At 35.2% G+C, this 19,484-nt stretch overlaps 2 protein-coding genes across 3 annotated transcripts; one reads left to right on the top strand and one right to left on the bottom strand.

Annotated features, from left to right (window-relative positions):
* The first annotated feature begins 265 nt into the window (after positions 1-265).
* Positions 266-10,964, top strand: LOC115454264 (luciferin 4-monooxygenase). Its single transcript, XM_037443720.1, has 11 exons — positions 266-348; positions 1,334-1,474; positions 2,806-3,013; positions 6,079-6,406; positions 6,952-7,102; positions 7,320-7,465; positions 9,070-9,202; positions 9,320-9,401; positions 9,590-9,729; positions 9,973-10,143; positions 10,832-10,964. Exons 2-11 carry the CDS (start codon positions 1,358-1,360, stop codon positions 10,934-10,936), a joined length of 1,581 nt encoding a protein of 526 aa, XP_037299617.1. The 5' UTR covers positions 266-348; positions 1,334-1,357; the 3' UTR covers positions 10,937-10,964.
* An 860-nt stretch (positions 10,965-11,824) lies between these two features.
* LOC115455253 (ferritin, lower subunit) lies at positions 11,825-19,323 on the bottom strand. Of its 2 annotated transcripts, XM_037443717.1 has the most exons (6): positions 19,071-19,323; positions 15,938-16,062; positions 14,600-14,611; positions 13,266-13,499; positions 12,707-12,891; positions 11,825-12,369 (listed from the first exon to the last, which is right to left on the bottom strand). In XM_037443717.1, exons 2-6 carry the CDS (start codon positions 16,050-16,052, stop codon positions 12,205-12,207), a joined length of 711 nt encoding a protein of 236 aa, XP_037299614.1. In that variant the 5' UTR covers positions 16,053-16,062; positions 19,071-19,323; the 3' UTR covers positions 11,825-12,204. The 2 variants fall into 2 exon arrangements, with proteins under 2 accessions (XP_037299614.1, XP_037299615.1); XM_037443718.1 differs by lacking the exon at positions 14,600-14,611.
* Positions 19,324-19,484: the final 161 nt, after the last annotated feature.

The raw sequence follows: 19,484 nt of genomic DNA, 5'->3' as shown, positions 1-19,484 counted from the left end.
CAACGGAAGCTCTCAAAAGGAATAAATTTTCCCTATCATTGCAATATTTTTCATGGATGCTTCCCTCCTCTTGGTCATAGCATGATATTATATTATATTATATATAGCCTCTAGCCTTCCTCTATATTTTTTCTATCCAACATTAAAATATTTTTTCAATTCTAACCAGTAGTTCCTGGGATTTACTCCTCAAACAAACTTACAAACTCTTCACTTTATATAATAGTATAGATATTATTTGATGAAAGATAATAAATATATTTCCATGACAGAATACAGTTAACTTCAGTTGTGTTTCCCGTGCATGGTAGTTACACGTCTCTGCAGCTGACGACTCTGGAATTTTTTGTGAGTATTTCCGTGTCTAGTCGCTTTGTTATCCTTAGTATATTTAATTTAATTTATATTTATCGGTGATTATATCTTATTTTATGTTTTTACTTTAAATTAAAGTTATAGGATAATTTTAACACCTATATTAATAAAATCTTAGGAAGATGATATGAACATAAAATCTGCTGACCAGGCAAAGGCAAGATATAAAGTTAAAGGTAGATTAATTTATAACTATTAAATATTATATGTACCTAATATTTTTTTTCTATATTATAAATATCTACACACGATTTATATTCTGAGTCGATGAGTTCCAAATATCGATGCCAATATTTTCGAAGTGATATTCAATAAATAAAATAAACGAAATCGACCATAATTTTATATGTATCAACGGTGTGGCCCACACTATGCAATTCCATAACGATTTAGTGCTTGTAGTCCTTAGCGTAGAAACCCCGCATGTATCGGCTGTGAACCAGCGTGTCCTCAGTCCCACATCGGTCAAAACTTGGCGCCGATTTGTGTAACCCGATATTCCCGGGACTGTTGCCGTGACCTAAAACTTACCTCTCTCTTCTCTACTAACAGGAGGCCCGTTTTCAGCAGTGGGAAAGTATAATATCAGATGACCACTAAGCAAAACGCTGCTCTGCAGTGAGTCAAAGCAAAAAGCTGATTTTCAGTCGCCACCTTCATCATCATCATTTCAGCCGGGAATCGTCCACTGCTGGACATAGGCCTCCTCCATTGAGCGCCATAGGGACCGGTTCTGGGCCACCCTCATCCATCGGACTCCGGCGACCCTCACCACCTGGACTGACGATCTCGTCGCTCCATCTCCATCTCTTGGCATACGCTGTGTCTTCCGGTTCGTGGTCGCCACTTCAGAACTTAACATTATGTATCTGACGTAGAACAGTCTCACTGTACTTCCTTTCCAGCTAAACGCCACCAGGCAATCTGCCTTAGTAAACATGAAGATTTTCCTTTCCAGAATCAACACAAAGAAAAAATAAACATGCTTCGTAAAAAGAATTATGTGTACGGAGACGAGTCCATGGAGCTCCACGCGCACATGCACTTCGGCAAAGAGATGCTTGATAATATGATGAAATATAAAGATATTGTGGCGTTGGTAAGTAAATATTTTGGAGACGTTACGTATTAACTCTATATCCAGAGCAAAAACTGTGATAACTAGTAACAAACATAGATCACTAAGCATCTGTCGTACGTCCTTAAGGCCTCTTCCGGAGTAACGGCCTTGAGCAAGTCGTTCTATACTTGGCGATACGTGAGTCAGATACCGGAGAAAAGACGCAAATTTTTACGAATACTTTTTTTAAAAAAAAAACAATTTTAGGTCTTTTTGAAAATTTCCACGTATCAAAATATTTTTTAATTCATTATCTATCTAATAGTGTCGGTTTCAATTAAAGTGTGTTTTCTGTATAAGTAAATGCATGGAGTCAACAATTTTAGTAGAATTTTATTCGACGCTACGAAAATATATCCGCAAAATACTTAAAACATTTAGAACATTTTGCAGAAATATGATGTTTAATTTTTTTTCCATATTTATGTATTATAAATTTCAAATAGTAAGCGGCGATAGCCTAGTTGGTTGTGGAACGGACTGCCGAGACGAATGTCCGCAGGTTCAAATCCCAAGGGCACACACCTCTGATTTTTCTAATAAATTATGTGTGTATTCTTTGTGAATTATCGCTTGCTTTAACGGTGAAGGAAAACATCGTGAGGAAACCTGCATACCTGAGAAGTTCTCTATAGGAATTTCTTGGGTGTGTGAAGTCTACCAATCCGCACTAGGCCAGCGTGGTGGACTAAGGCCTAATCCCTCTCAGTAGTAGAGGAGGCCCGTGCTCAGCAGTGGGCAAGTATATAATACAGGGCTGATATTATTATATTATTATTAAATTTCAAATAACATCTAAAACTACGGATAGACCGCCGTTTTGCCCCAGCAAAATGGCCTTACACCCAGGTGAAGCCAGAACCCAATATTTACTGTTTATGCTAGACCAAGGCCAAACCAGGTTACTAGGAGAAACAAAATCAGTAACAGTAAGAGTATTTTACACTAGAAAAATCGAGTAAAGTCGCCATTTCTTTTGACTCAGTGGTATGGCGTTAGATATGTTACTAGGTAGGTTAGTATTTGTATCATAATTTGACCGTTTATTCACAAAACCTTGAATAGTGACTTTTCGTAGATAAGTGCGGTATCGCTAGATAAAGAGCTCTTATAATTATACAAAAAAATATCTCGTTGTACAAAAAAGATTTCCTTGAAATTTAATTTAATAAAAAAACAAGCGATCGGTTTTTATTTTCCCGCTACAATTATTTTTTTGTTCAGACATATTTCTTTTTATTTAGACTGGCTCGCAGATCGCTCTTAATACAGTGTTTTATGGCTACGTCTACTAATAGCTCATTTTTTAGATAAACGCTGAAACAGGTGAGCAACTTACATACGGCGAGCTGGCACAACAGGTTATAGACATTGCCCTCTCACTCACACATTTGGGTGTCAAAAAGGGAGACGTGATCAGCATTTGCAGCGAGAAGAGATTTGAAGTGATGGCCACGATGCTAGGCATCACTTGTGCAGGAGCCACCTACTCCCCTACGGATCCAACTTACGGTCCAAGTAAGTTAAAGGTTTAAATTGCTTAAGGTTATAGCTTAAGGTCCATTTTTCATACATTTTGTTTCACCTTTAATCTGGGTAACTAAACAAGTATTGACAAGTAAAGAATTTAAATTCACGTCTAGTTAGTGATTAGTTCTCGCAGTTGAAAGAAAAACGTAAAAATAATTAATATGCATGGATATTTCGGCCTTTAAAATTTCGTCATATTAAATTTTGTTCAACTTATATCTTTTAGTTGTGCTACATATTTCTGTACGTGCGGATGTATTTTATTCTGTTTTTAATTGTGAAGACGATTTCGAATGATTTTAGACACGATTTTAACTTGAGTGAAAACTACTTTTTTTTTTATTAGCATTTTGACTTTTAAAAGACTTTTAAAAGTCAAAATGCTAATAAATAACTTACTTACTACAACTTCAACACAATATTATCAGCTATTCTTACAATAAGAGAGGTTAGAAATAATAATAATAATAGCAGGCAGATGTTCTTTTGTTCCCTAATAGTCCCTTGGGTATTTGGGTATTAATGAGAGTACAAAAAAAGTATTATGAACCTTATAAACACACGTTCTGATGACGTTGCAATGGACATTGCTTAACATTGAATTTCTTAACATTTTCGCTTATAACTTTTTTATTTATAGTTCTACGACAAAAGTTACAAGACCAAAGTTGTAGAGAATTTAATTTGCAACAAAAAATGTTTATACATTTTTTTTGTCAGATAAATAGTTTAAGAGATACATCGTAAAAACCATTTCAACCCTTATTTTCAAGATGGCGGCCGTGGGACAAGGGTGGCGACCCCATAAACTTGGTTTTAGCTTTAGACTGACCCCCCCTACACGTCAAAAAAATAAAATTGCGTCCTCTAAAAAACGCAACCCGAAATGTAACTTTTCAATGGACTATTTAGTGATTAACAAGTATGTGCTACCGCCTCACAAAGTAATAATTTTATCGGAAGATAAAATAATAACTGTTCATTTTTATCTATTTATCATCTATTCATTTCATGTTTATTTTTATCACTAAAGTTCTAGTGGTTTTGATATGTATGATACTTATGTGTATATGCCCCACTTATATACACTTATATCAAAGGTCACACCTCCAAAATATCTGCCGTGTAGCTATAATACAATACCTATTATTTATGATAATACTAGCTTTTGCACGCGGCTTCACCCGCGTGTAGGAGTTTTCCGGAATAAAAAATAGCCTATAACTTTCCCAGGGTCAACTATCTCCAAACGAAACTTCATAAAAATCCGTTCAGTAGATTTTGAGAAAATCGATAATCTGTATGGCGGTCCATTAAGGTCAATTATATAATGATGACTTTTAAACTATTCGGCCAAATTACTTAGTGCAGAAGACAAAGTTTATCTACATTGAATACAAGTAAAGCTATAAATGTTTATATTTTGATAAAAGTTTGATAAATATTCTAAAATGTATATTGTAAAATAATTATCCGATTTAATTATATTTCTGGCTCACTATTTTGGTCATAGTGGCTTCCACATAAAACATGCTGTCGCGGAGTTTTATGTAGAACTATTTAAGACAAACACTTCTACGGTAAATTATCTTTGTCTAACTCCAATGGTTTAAGCAGCGTACGCCAAATAAGCATTTTTTCCGAGTTACTTGATACGTATCGTTATATTATGACCAAATTACACAAAATCATTATAAATTGTAGCCTATGTGTTATTCTGATGTATAACCAATATTACTGTAAAGTTTCATCCAAATCGGTTCAGTAGTTTGTTCGTGAAAGAGGAACAAACATACATACATACATCCATCACATCCAGGCATCCATCCTCACAAACTTTCGCATTTATAATATTAGTAGGATATATCTCAAAATTCTCCAAAAACAATTTCGAAGATATGAGGGTTGGTAACCCGCACTTGGACAGCGTGGTGGACTAAGGCGTAAACCATCAAGAGTAGTAATATCCCTACTCAATAGTGGGGCAGTATATTATACAGGGTTGATATTATTAGTAGTATAATATCAAGTACCGACTCTGTATTTATATGCTTTCCCTGCATTGCTGCGCACTCAACTCTCACCAATACTAAGATCTGAGAGGGTTTAGATCCGAGTCCGTCACGCTGGCCTAGTCCCTGTCGATATCCGTTAGCGGCCCAATACGGCTTAATAACTGACTTCGATTTAATAGGGGACCGGCCTATGCTTGATTTTGTACATTATTCTATATGTAATGGTTAATAATACGAAAAAGAAGCACTCCTGCGAAAACTGCATAACAATTGGTTAAAAAATGAGCGAGTAATTCATATTTAAAATATTGTAACGTGCAGAAGTGGGCGCGATGTGGGGATATCGCTTCATCTCTTTTTTTCGCACGCGTCGTAATTCCCGATGACGTCACATGTGGATATTTCGTCTCTTTTCTGTTTCTTGTTAATTACCCCTTCCACCGAAATTCAAAGACTTATAACTTGTTGATTTTTTACCGGATTTTAATAATTCCTTCTGTGTTATAATTTATGTTATGTAAATATTTGATAATAGTAAAGAACAAAAATGAGTCCGGTACCCTATTACATCGTCGCGTCATGCCGTTTCAATACCGTACAAAGGGACCGTTTAGTAAGAATTGACGGCCTTGCGTTAATTTAAACACGTTCCCCCTTATTTATAGACGTTTTTTATCTAAGGACGGAGCATTACTATGATAACAAGTCTGTTTCTCAGTGCTGACGGCATGGCAGCCTTCACAGTGCGTAGACATAGGGCTGTTGTGATTGGCTAATATTGAGATACAACTTGAATCTTGTTGGCTGTCAGATAAACAAAGTTGAACAAACCACAAGCTGTCAGATAAACAAAACTGAGGAACAGAATTGTTATCACAGCAATGCTCCGTCCTTACATAAATAACGACAATGAATAAGGAGGGTAAAATATTGTTACTGGAATTATTTTAAATATTTTAAAATGGTTTTATGATTCTGGAGCGGCGTAAATACCTATTATATGTTATTAATGATATTTGTTGTCATAAATGTTCACAGCTCCTCTTCTTCATCGGCTAAAAATATCGAAGCCCAAAGTGATGTTCTGCTCTGCGCACGGGTACGACGACCACAAAGCCACATTCGAGAAAGCCGGATCCATCGAAACATACATCCTCTATGATACAGAGCGCAGGGATGGCACTATCTCCTTTAATCAGTTCCTCACAAAGACGGCTACTTACGAAGAGTTCTTTCCGACGCCAGTAGACGGATGGGTTGACCGTCACTCTATAATATTCTCGTCTGGGACCACTGGTCTGCCGAAGGGAGTTCCAATGACACATGCTAATGTTCTGATTTTTTCGAAGTACTTGAGCAACGAGACGTGAGTATAGCTCTGGGACAACATAATCGCTTGGCAACACGTAGAATGCCACCTATCAACATATTGCACACATAGCCGTACAAATTGCGATCGTATGCGAGTACTTAAATATATATATATAATAATAAAGAAAAAAATTAAAAAATAGCGCGAAAAATTTGAAAATTAAAGAAAACTTAACGAAAATATTAATTTAATAAAACTGTCAATTGTTTGAAATACCTGTCAGCGATTGACAGAATGCGCGCTGCAAATTCATAGTTAAGACGGAACAACGTCTGTCGGATCAGCTAGTTTTCAATATTTAACAATTTATATGAAATCAAATAATTAAGTACTTAATTTAATTATTGTTTCAGTACTAATTATATAAGATAGACTCGTAAAACATAATTACGTTATTCAAAGAAATTCATAATAAATCATCTCCACCTTTGTTTAATGACGACACTCATGCAATAAACTTAAAATGCATATTTTTAAGTACCTGCTCCCGGCATAAAACGCCTTAAATCCAGAAATCCAATGCCTGGCATTATCCCCAGATTGTTAGGTATGGCAATACTAAATACCCGCGAGTGGTATTATACATACGGCATGATGCACACGCTGAGCTGCATGCGAGGGGGCGCCACTATCGTCTTCCCCACCAAACACGAAGAATCGGACTACCTTGAAGTAATACAGAAGTATAAAGTAAGTCGCAAAATGCTAACCACTAATCCTTTCGCTGATTTTATCAAAACAATTACTTATGCAAACATAATATTTATTTTAGTAAGTAATACATGGAAACCAGGTTATCAACCTAAATGCGATCAACTTGTGTTAGAGTATATAAAAATACAATTTAATTTTAAGTGTAGTTGCGATGGAAAATCATTTCATGTAACTGTGTATCTGATGTCTCCAGACCCCGCTGCTACAAATATCTCCATCCAATGCGACACAGTTCTCCAAATCACAGATAATCGAGAAGTATGACGTTAGCTCTGTCCAGTACGTGTTATGCTCCAGTACACCTATCATGGGAGAACAAATCAACGCACTGAAACACGTGTATGTAACAAAATATCTATACTTATAATAAATCTGTAGAGAGGTCAATTCTGTACATGAAATATATTTCCAAAATAACTATCAGGGGGTGATTAGGGATCGATACTAATGCCAAAAATGCAATTAGTAAAATTTTTGTCTGTCTGTCTGTCTGTCTGTATAACCGTTATAGAAACAAAAACTACTCGACGGATTTTAATGAAACTTGGTACAATTATTTGTCATACTCCTGTGCTGGTTATAGTATACTTTTCATCACGCTACAATTAATAGGAGCAGAGCAGTGAAGGGAAATGTTGGGAAAACGGGAGAAGTTACTCCATTTTTTAAGCTTCCGTCGCGTGTGCAACCTTAATGGTTAAAGCTACGCAGAAATTACGTATGACGGAAATGTTCTCCTTAAAATTATGTAAAAAATATCCCACGACAGCATATGTCTATCTTTTATGGTTGACTCACAACAACACGTGTAACTCCCGATAGTTTAGCAGTTCGAAGCTTTCTCATTATATTTGTCTACTCTTACGTTTATAACACTCTCAATCATCCCTAATTAAAAAAGTTAACATTATTAAATATTCCACAAAAAAAATCATAGAAATCGGTATAGAAACACCAAAGTTATACATGAAATACGCTAATAATAAGCCATCAGGCGTGAATACTGAATCATGCTATAAGGATTATTTCTGTATATATATAAGGTCGCGAACGCACAGGCAGGCGGCTTGCTTGGCACCTACAGGCTAGCGAATCACCTAGTGAGTAGCTTCGTAAAACGAACATTCTCGAACGTTCGCGACCGGCTCCATTTTTGAAGTCCGAAATCCACGCGGACGAAGCTGCGGGCGGAAGCTAGTTGTAAATAATATGTTAACATTTAATTAGGTACTTAAATGCGTGAAATATTTTTTTAACCTGTAACGTGTTATACATTAGGGGCCTTTCAAGTATTACGTAACGCAATTTTTGAAGATTTTTGACACCCCCTCCCCCATTTTCCTATACGCCCCCGCCCCCTTCCTAAAAGTTATGTAACTCTAAAGTGACATTTGTTTTTATACTCACAATTAAATACCGGAAAATCGCTAAAATACCTTTATTATTGTTTTAAAATAAAAAAACAATGTTACATAACGCTTTCTACGAGACCCCCTCCCCTCCGTGACGCATCGTAACGTTTTACGAGAACACCCCCCCCCCCCAAATTGCGTTACGTAATACTTGAACGGCCCCTTATTTAGATTCCGTCAATATTTACTATACCACCAATTCGGAAAGCAGTTGTCACCAGAGAAGAACGGTCCTGAAACTCTGGTTCTACTCTCTTCAAAATCAGTTCAAGATATAAACTACAGTACATGATACAGGGAAAAATAAATACAATTTCTTTTAATTGTTGTTCAGAGCAGTTCATTTACGCAGCTCACAAAATAGGTACTAAATTAATTTTAAATTTCTATTCAGGAGCACAACCCTCTCAGAAATCATAAAATATAATACTTATACCCCTATTACTTATAGGTAGTAAGCGAAATGGGCAGAGCAATCCACATATCTCACAATACTTACAAATAGACTCTTGACAGCATAGCTTTGTTCAGATTTACGAATTTACGTGATGTGGTGCAACTGTACGGCACTACCGAGGCGGGCGTGCCGTGCTCCACTATGAACGCCCCCAAGGGATCCAAGCCCGGCAGTGTGGGCGTAATCAGCCCATCTTATATCATCAAGGTGCGTATAAAATGGGTAAACTGTAATCACCAGTAGGTAGTTAAATTAAAAACGGGATCTTTGATCCCTATGAAATGGAATGTATATTGTAACTGCTAAGTATTTGCTGTGTTGCAGGTCGTTGATTTACATACGAGAAGTCCGTTGGGTCCAAACGAACGCGGCGAGATCTGCGTCAAATCGCCCGCAGTATTGCGCGGTAACTTATTTTGCGTAATATTTATCCGTTATCGGACCAAATATATTTTTTAAGTATAGAAAAAAGAATATTTCTTCGTTTTTTAGCTTTAATCTTATTTCGCAATTATGAAATATGTATGTCACTATAAAATCTAAGAGAAATAATTATAGGTAAGTAACTATTTAATATTTTTTTTCACTTTTCAGAATATATATGTGCAAACACAACAGATTATATGGATGAGGAGGGATTCTTCAAGACCGGAGATGTCGGATATTACGATGATGACAAATACTTTTATGTGGTCAACAGGATCAAGGAGCTAATTAAATTTAACGATATATCTGTGAGTATAGGGACCTCCTGGTGAGAAAAATTAAAAGACCTGCAATGATCATCCTTATTTCTCATAGGGTCAATCCAGCCACTCTTTATACTAATAGATATGGAATTTCTAATTTGTCAGTGACCAAGCAAGAAAAATCTTGAAAACTCTCTTCTAATTATGGGAGTCTACTGATTCTAATGTGGCGATACATGCATAGATACGCATCGGTAAGTAACATTTAACCTAAGGGATTTATTGCAGATAGCACCAGCTGAATTCGAAGCGATACTGATGCAGCATCCGGCGGTGAAGGAGGCGGGAGTGATTGGAGTGCCGCACAAAGAATACGGCGAGGCGCCGCTCGCTTTTATAGTGCTACTACCAGGCGCTCAGGCCACTGAAGAGGAGCTCGTTACACATCTTAACAGCAGGGTTTGCATCATAAGGATGAGACTATCTATCTTCTTCCTCTATTATCTATCTGAAAATGTGCCTAAAGGATTTCAAAACGGTTGGAGATTTTAATGAAATATTTGGGTAATGTTCAAGGAAGTCTAGCGAGTAATGAGATAAGGTAAATTAGCGGTCGAACCACTAGAAATCATCTTTTCCTAGTGTATTATAAAAAATAAATGTTTTCGGCATCGCCTTAGACAATATTTGCTTTCTTATGGTTTCTTTTTGTTCTATGACATATTTTAATACAGGCTAGTGCAGCGTTAAATAGAGGCCTAGTGGCCAATAGCGAAACTAAATGTGTGTTAAACTAGAGGCTACATGAGTCCAGGTCTAATATGTATACATTAGCAGAAAATATCCAGAACTTTTCCATTCGGTCTGAACTATAAAACCAAAGAGCATATTACGATGAAATGTAACTAGGTATTTATGTGATATTCCATGGACACTACATCTATCATTCCAACGAAATAAAAATCTAACCGCTGCACTACCACACTGGTGATCACTACTGGCCAAGATCGAAGGGCTGGCGATCACGACAGCCATTACTCGGGACGTCAAATCGAAATTAACCAAAGCATTTTTTTTTCACATAATGTTTCCCTATTCTGTCAGTTGAACAATTATAATTAAAAAAATATGTATGTGCATTATCCAGGTGACATTCAGGATGAAGCTGGCTGGCGGGGCGAGGTTCGTCGACAAACTGCCCCGCGGCGCCGGGGAGAAGCTCGACCGCAAAGCTCTTAAAGAAATGCTTTGATAAATAAAATATATATACTTAGTCCATATTTATTGGTATTTTTAATGCATATACCCAATACTTACTTATATATAAAGATATTTTTTATGCAAAGGCTGCCATAACTTATTATCATAGAAATGTTTTGTATTTGAATACGGGTGTGAGTATTCTAGTAGAGGAAACTAGAGAATAAAATGCTAGACATAAAATTATCAGACAGAATTTGAAATTAAGAAATATGGAGTAGGACGAAATTGACAGACGTAATCAAAAGGATTAGATGTTTGAAGTGGAAATGTGCAAGTCATTTATGTAGAATGGATAATGATAGATTGACAAAGAAAGTCACTGGACCGATACCCCGCGCCGTAATGCTAAACGGAAAAAGGCAGGCCAAAACTTTATTGGGGAGATATACTTATTTGATGTGGTCACACTGGATGTGACTGGAAAGAAACAGACAATGGGGAAGGCATACGCCGAAAAGGCGATTTCCATAAATAGTACCTAATGAAATAGTAATATGAAAACTTAAATTTAATTTATTTATCATAAATAATTAATGAAATAAATGTAAAACTAAAACAAATTAAAACACCTATGTAATGTTAATGAATTTTAAAAACATATCAAGTCATTAAATACATTTTAATAGTTTAAAATGTTTATAGTTGAAGTTTTGTAAACGCCAAGATGAATATTTGTCGAGATCTTATTATTTAAGATATCTTCACATTTATCAACTCTGTAGTTTGTGAAGTTAGAAAGTACTGTTTGACCTGAGAACGAACCCAATATTTTCCGTAATAATAGAAAATGGCAGCCGCGGACAAAAGCTACTCATAGGGTTTGCATTACTCTTATTTTACTGCAACATTTAAAAAAATAATACAATGAAAAAACACATGGATTTGAATCATTTATTTGAAAATAATTGAACATATTCTACCAGTAACATTACTACGTACTTAAACATTTTATATACTTAAACGGGCCTAACGAATCACAATTTAACAGCCTGTAGTTTGTACATATATAAACAATGTTACCATATAAAACAAAATGCTAATGATAGGTAGATGCTTTCTACTATATTTAAATCAGCAAATAATGTTGCCATTACAAGATCTTACTGTAAAGCTTGTTTCCATTTATACAAGCTACAATAATAGCACACAGAGTATTTATGATTTTAACTTATAAACGGCCTTTAGATTTTACAGCCTTTATTTAAACATAACACTAAAATGATAGATAGTGTGTACTATAATGGAGCACCCTGTTGTTTAAACGGTCTTCTGTAGGTACTCGTCGAAAACGTACAGGGCGAGGGACAGGTCCTGGCCATTGTCGCCCGAAACGAACCGCTTGAGGTCGGTGGTGTGACCGGCCAGGTTGCGGATGGTCTTGGCGTGGTCTTCGATGAACTCCTCCTCCAGGTATTGGGCAACCTGCAATTATAAGGTTTCAGTAACTGTTCTATACAAGTTTAAAAGGTTTGTAGGGGACCAATAAGCTAATATGTCTTCTACTGCTGATGGAGAATTTTGATCCGCCCAGCTAGCGAACACCGTACAGAAGATATAAAACCCGTCACAGTAACCCTTAAGTGTGTCGAGTTTTGGGATCAATCTGTGTATATCCGGTCAAACCAGATACTAGTCCACTTACCATCCGGTGCAATAGGATTATTTTGCCGTGTCCGAATAAAAAAAAATAACCCTATTTATCCTACTCATATTATTATATGAAATTTTTCTTGTGCAAATGTTTGAATATTGAACAAACCTCAGGATCGTGCAGGTGCTGGCTGTTCCTGGTGGCCTCGCGGTGGATGAAGAAGGCGCGCTCGGCGAGCTCCTTCTGTGTGTCGAGCGCCTTTGCTAATGACTCCAACTCGTGCAGCTCCACAGTGTAGTTCTTGCGGTCCACCGACTTCTGGGTGCTACGTTGAGCGAAGTTCATCTCGTCACCTTACAAATAACGACACCGTTATCAACCATGCTAACTTATTTAAGGATTTTTAACGGCGTAGATACGACGCCACTGTAGAGGAACAGATGGTTTTGCGTTCCTCTATAGAAGAGAAGATTTCCAGTCAGGCTGATGTTGCCTCTGACCGGCCGCGGCCCCTCCGACGGTTTCTAATCGGAAGTGGTATGTATGTTGCGCATCGCGAAAATTCTGCTATCGCAGTTCAGAATCACCTATCGCCATCTAGCGTAATTGTTGTGCGTTATCACTACTATCATCTTGCAGTTCCGGTAAAGTTGACGAGATGGCGGTGTCTGCACTACTTGTACTGCCACAGATTTTAAAATATTTTATGAATGTAAAATTCACCAACCTCTCATAGTGATGTGCTTGATGAGGTCAATGGTCTTCTCCCACGCGTCGTCCGAGAGCTTCCTGAACAGCTTGCTGAACCCGGCTCGGTTCGTCTGGTAGTTGTTGAAGTATGAAGAAGACAGCAGGTACTCGTAAGACCTCTCCAGGTGCAGGGCGGCGTACGCCTGCATCTCCTTGGCGACGTTCCCGTGGTGCCCGTACTCAGCGTACACCGCGTTACAGTTCGGCAGGGCTGTAAGATCACACTAGTGTTGCCAACCGGAGATAACTACCATAACAGTAACTGTGTTGCCAACAATCACAAGTAATGGCATTTTACCCATATGTCATAAATGTATTATAATATGGTTTAACCCTTGCAGTATCAGAATGCTTGAAATATGAAAACTAACACAACCACATATATGTATATGTCCCTTCTATAATGCAAGGCTCTACAATAATATTATAAGCAGTCAAAGTGTAAACTTCATGTGTATATGTATTCACTATTCTATATATCTATAAACCACATACCTGTTTTGTTTTTATGTAAAATATTCGTATTAAGTATATGTGTTCAAAACACACACAGCATTTAGACAAAGACCGGTTTGATATCTGCTGGTGACATACAATCGACGCTCGACGAATTAAAAATAAATAATTAAGTAGATTTGTGATAGAAAAAACATTTCAATACAAAATACTATCTTTCACTCAAATTGTTTATGAAATCACCGTAAAACAAAAAAGGAAATCTTCGAAAATTTTAATAGGATTATACCAGGAAGTCAATTCAAAAGTATCAAGAGAAATGAGATCAAAATTATAAAAAATTCAGAACTTGAAATAAATTAAAATCTCATTGCTGTGTGCTTTTAGAGATATACTTAATTAAAGAGGTTTTACAAAACATACACTACTGAAAGAACAATATAGTGTATTAGTGATTTGTACCTTGAACCTTCTGCATTATTAAAAAATAAAAAAAATACATAACATTGTTGCATACCTATCCTGTATTAAGCATGCTGATATATTTTATTATAAATAATAATTTTCAAAATTATACAGCAAGATGATTGTGAACTTTCTGGACAATGATTTAATATGAAAATTATTTTTCCCATGTCACATGCAATTCCTTATCTATTGATTCAATAATTTCAATATGAACAAGAAACACGCAATTGATTTATTTATAGAATAATATATAGGGTATATTTATTACTTTAATATTACTAGTGACTCGCCCGGCACCTTTGTATACAAGAATTATGATTTGATTGGAGTAAACGAAACAAATGAACCCAGAAACCAGAATTTTAAATCTAGATGTTCTCTACTTACATCGTTTTCCCACTGGAAAAGATAAGACAAAATATATTTCCTTATTTAAAATATATACATACATACAAATTATACGCGATGGAGAAACTACTAGACTATACACATATACATATATATAGATAAATATAATTATAATAGCTTTATATTATGACTGTAGTAAACCAAATAAGTGCATACATAATACATACTATATGTGTAAATATTTAAAACTTTGGCCTTTAATACTTTAATGGGATTTAGATTTTATTCCCATATAAGTACTTAAAATAATAACTTGCTACCATCTCACTATTCTGAAGGAATACTGAATAAACACTGTGTAAACAAATGAGAAAAATCATGCTCTATATCTAGTTACTTTCAATGTGAAAAGGATAATTTACTACAAGGAAAATGTAAGGTTTACCAATGGATTAAGATTTATATATTGGTAATAAATTAATAAAGAAGCGGATGAATATCAAATACAAGTATAAGAAGATTATTCTGGAGAAACAGTTTGCAAGTTTTTGTAAGTGTTTTTGTTCCCAGCACGATACGAGTATATCGCCATTTTATCTCAAAAATGGACCAATCAAAACAAAGTGTTTTTACATACTCACAAATGAGTTATTTTGATTGGTTCATTCTCGGAATCGGATTAAAGATTGAGATTTGGATCGTTTATTGAAAACGGCCGATAATCACATAATATTACGTAGGCCTTACGCATTACAACCATATATATGTCACAATGTAATGCAACCGTAACTTTACATTAATATTATAATCATTCATACAGAAGTAATAAACAGATATTGTTTATTATGACATTTTATGCCAATAAACATTTTTTGTTCTACTAGAGCTAACTAGGTCAAGTAGATGTAATCGATATTTCAAAACCATCACATCTAACTTCTAAGATAGACATGTGCATAAGAGCAGGTAGAAGTAGCTGACCTTGGCCAAAGTTTAAAATTTTCTGTCCCTTCATAGAATGAATGATAAAAATAAGATAATGTTGAAGACATGATTATAGATTACTTTTGTTTTTGTATTTGCCTTACTTTGTAGCATATGTTGCTACAATTCCAGACTTGATATGTGTTGTCACATATAACAAAGAAGCCACAAAGACAGCACACAAATGAGACATTATTCATTGTTGTGGAACCGTCAAAACTTTTATACAATGTGATAATGGCGTTATGATCTTAACACTGAACTCTCTAAGCTAAGATACAATAAAATAAATTTCACTTTGTATGTAATATAAGAAATAATCAGCAATTAAATTAGTCCGAAGAATCAGCTAGTGTAATTAGAAAATTGTTTGTAATGTAAAAAATATCTTACTTAGGCTGTTGGAGACTTGCGAGCAGTCGAGCGACACGTCCTGGTAGCAAGTGTCGGCCGCGACGGCGCCGCAGAGGGCCAACAGGCATGCAACGAAGAAAGTGATTGGGTTCATTTTTCTGAAACTAAAAATACGATGATATTGTTTCATTATCAAATAAATACAATCAGGTTATCATAAAAACAAAAAATAAGAAATATGTTTATTGTTTGTTGTTGTTTTTTCAAATAAAAATTTACATAAGTAAATAAGTACCCAAAAAATGCCAGTTGAATTTGTAAGTAAACCAATTTCCTAACAACCCTAAGGAATGTACGAGCCATACAATCTTGCCACATTGAGGGTTTGCCCCCGCACTTGGAGGGATTTTAACTTCATGAGGAAATTTGGGGGTAAAAAAATTTACCTATTCAGAATGAAAATACATTACATTTCTAGCATAGTACTCTTTCTAAAGATAAAATCGATAGGTATAGATATCATCCATTTCCCTCTTATCCCAGTTGTGTACAATGACTTTACATTCATAATACAACATTGAAATTCTTTACTATTAATTTTTTGGCATAGAATTTGATATGTTTTAAATGTAACAGTGAATATTAGTGGAGATAACCAACTCCACATTTCACAAGGCATGGGCGTAAACTAGTTTAATGATTAGAGGCAATAGATGGGTAAAATAATTTTGTGATAATTCATATAAACAGCCCATAAACAATATCATAGACAACTCAAGTGTGTTGCATCAGGAACATGCTAGCTTACTTTTAAGCTATCTAGTAAAATGCAAGTTTTTGTTAACTTGTGATATATTTTATAAGTCCTTATTATTTTTATCATTGATTGACATGGATGAATTTTTATATTGATTAATGTTGATACCACTATCATGACATGTATTAAATATTGTAATACTATTTGTATTGCTTTAATCTACATATCACATTGATTTTGATAACAATTTGAACAATTAGGCATACTTATACAGATTTATTTTATTAGCTATGATTATTTTATTATATTTGGCCTCCAGTTGTATTATGCAAAAGGTTTTCTGGAATAAAAAGTAGCATATAGCACACCAGAGAAATGTAGCCTCTTATTAGTGAAAAAAAATTCAAAGCTGCTTTAGTAATTCCTTAGATTATTGTGTCCAAACAAACAAACTCTTCAGCTTTATATATATACTAGCTTTTGCCCGCGGCTCCGCCCGCGTTATAAAGTTTTTCAGGGTAAAGTTTTCCGATATAAAAGTAGTGGTTTCCCGTGAGCCTATGTTCTTCTCAGGGTCTTAAACTGACTCCATACCAAATTTCATCTTAATACGTTGGGTAGTTTTTGAGTTTAACACGTTCAGGCAGACAGATGCAGCGGGGGACTATGTTTTATAATATATTTTTTAGAACTTTTTAAGAGGAACAATCCCGTCATACATCATTGTTTCATAACTTTAACCGTTTACGCAGCGCACGCAACAGAAGCTCTCAAAACTAATAAATTGTCCCCGTGTTTGCAACATGTTTCATTACTGCTCCGCTCCTATTGGTCATAGCGTGATGACATATAGCTTATAGCACTCCACAAATAAAGGGCTATCCAACACAAAACGTTTTTTTCACTTCAAACTGGTAGTTCCTGAGATAAGCCATTACTGCTCCGCTCCTATTGGTCATAGCGTGATGATATATAATTTAGAGCACTCCAAAAACAAAGGGCTATTCAACACAAAAATAATTTTTCAGTTCGAACCGGTAGTTCCAGAGATTAGCCATTACTGCTCCGCTCCTATTGGGTATAGCGTGATGATATATAGCCTATAGCACTCCACGAACAAAGGGCTATCCAACGCAAAAAGAATTTTTCAGTTTGTTCCGGTAGTGCCTGAGATTAGCCATTACTGCTCCGCTCCTTTTGGGTATAGCGTGATGATATATAGCCTATAGCACTCCACGAACAAAGGGCTATCCAACGCAGATTTTTTTAGTTTGGACCAGTAGTGCCTGAGATTAGCCATTACTGCTCCGCTCCTATTGGGTGTAGCGTGATGATATATAGCCTATAGCACTCCACGAACAAAGGGCTATCCAACGCAAAAAGAATTTTTCAGTTTGGACCGGTAGTTCCTGAGATTAGCGTGTACAAACAAACAAACAAACTCTTCAGCTTTATATAATAGTATAGATTAGTATAAATAGATTTGTGAATATAGCTTATGGCCATTGAGATAAGTGACTGAATGTTTATGTTGTTACTGTAACATTTTACAAAGTTGGTCATTAATTTTAAATTTATATATGTAGTAGGTTCCTATTTATTGTTAAGTATAAAATTTTAGATAGTGTATCAAGGATAATCAATATAAAACCTTATTTGTAAGAATCTATCTTTAAGACTTTTTTCTTACTTATCTTTAGGCAGGATTTTTTTTTTAAATATGTTGTGCCTGTTAAAGCCTTTGTTAAAATTGATTTGATTTCAGAATGTGACACTTAAAATAAAAAGACTGCATACACATCTTTTATAACACAAATATATAGCATGTATTTTCAGAGTCCAAAACCCTTTTTCAAGGCCATTTTGGAAAAAAACATACCCTAAAACTTCAGTTACAAAATATAAAAAATTGAAATTATAAACAAAATATTGTCTTTTACTTAATTCTTACAGTTAGTTGGACAAAAACAATTGTGGAAGTCAAATAAAGATAAAATGTGGAAATGGGAATGTTGTATTACAAATATCATATTAAAACCAATTTAAATAAATATACGTGGGTAGGCAAATAAATTCCAATTTTAGCTTAATCACTAAATTAACCATTCCTAAAATGTCTAATAATTTACAAAAACAATTCGTTCATCAAAAAACAACATACTTATTTCGTCTGCTATTTGACGAAGGAATGAAGTAATTTAGTCCGTCACGAAATTACTATTTAGATCGCGCGTAGATTAATTTAATTCAATTAATTGTAAACAGGAAAACGTGATTTCTTTGAGAAACAACATGACATGCAACCACTTTTAACAGTCTAAATAGTGCTTAAAAAAATAAACTATTTAAATTAATGAATAATCAATATCGCCATTGCACAAAGGAACTATAATAGTCGAATACAAAATCACTCACCGAATGATGCGGATAATTATAATAGCAGATAAAATAACGTCCCGTCGAAAGTGCAGCCTTTACACACACTGGCGCAGAAGGCGACTTTCAACAAAGAGACTCGGCGGAGATAAAAACAGCCGTGCAATGAGACGATCACGAAACGCAATTATAAATGTTTATTTCGCAGAACACTTGGCTGTGTAGCAGGGTGTAGAGATTGATATAAAGTTCTTCGTCATCTGTCACATGAAGCTCGTCGCATTTGTGTTGGGGATACCGGTTAACGAAATAGAATTAACCAACAAAAAAAATTGCAGCGTTTCTTTGCACATTTGTTTATCATACAAATTTATGAATTAAAATTATATTGCTTCGTTTTCATATTGACTTTAGGAAAGTTAAGTTATCGTAAAATTAACTCTATAAAAATTT

This window comes from Manduca sexta, chromosome 26 (assembly GCF_014839805.1).
Source record: "Manduca sexta isolate Smith_Timp_Sample1 chromosome 26, JHU_Msex_v1.0, whole genome shotgun sequence".
Taxonomy (NCBI): Eukaryota; Metazoa; Arthropoda; class Insecta; order Lepidoptera; family Sphingidae; genus Manduca; species Manduca sexta.
This window is presented reverse-complemented; position numbering and strand designations above follow the sequence as displayed.

Coding starts and splice junctions, on each gene's coding strand:
- LOC115455253 (XM_037443717.1), bottom strand. CDS start 16,052: ATGAACCCAATCACTTTCTTCGTTGCATGCCTGTTGGCCCTCTGCGGC. Junction 12,892..13,265: donor CAAGCACATCACTATGAGAG/GTTGGTGAATTT, acceptor GTTATTTGTAAG/GTGACGAGATGAACTTCGCT. Junction 12,370..12,706: donor AGCACCTGCACGATCCTGAG/GTTTGTTCAATA, acceptor TTATAATTGCAG/GTTGCCCAATACCTGGAGGA.
- LOC115454264 (XM_037443720.1), top strand. CDS start 1,358: ATGCTTCGTAAAAAGAATTATGTGTACGGAGACGAGTCCATGGAGCTC. Junction 7,103..7,319: donor AAGTAATACAGAAGTATAAA/GTAAGTCGCAAA, acceptor TGATGTCTCCAG/ACCCCGCTGCTACAAATATC. Junction 9,203..9,319: donor GCCCATCTTATATCATCAAG/GTGCGTATAAAA, acceptor GCTGTGTTGCAG/GTCGTTGATTTACATACGAG.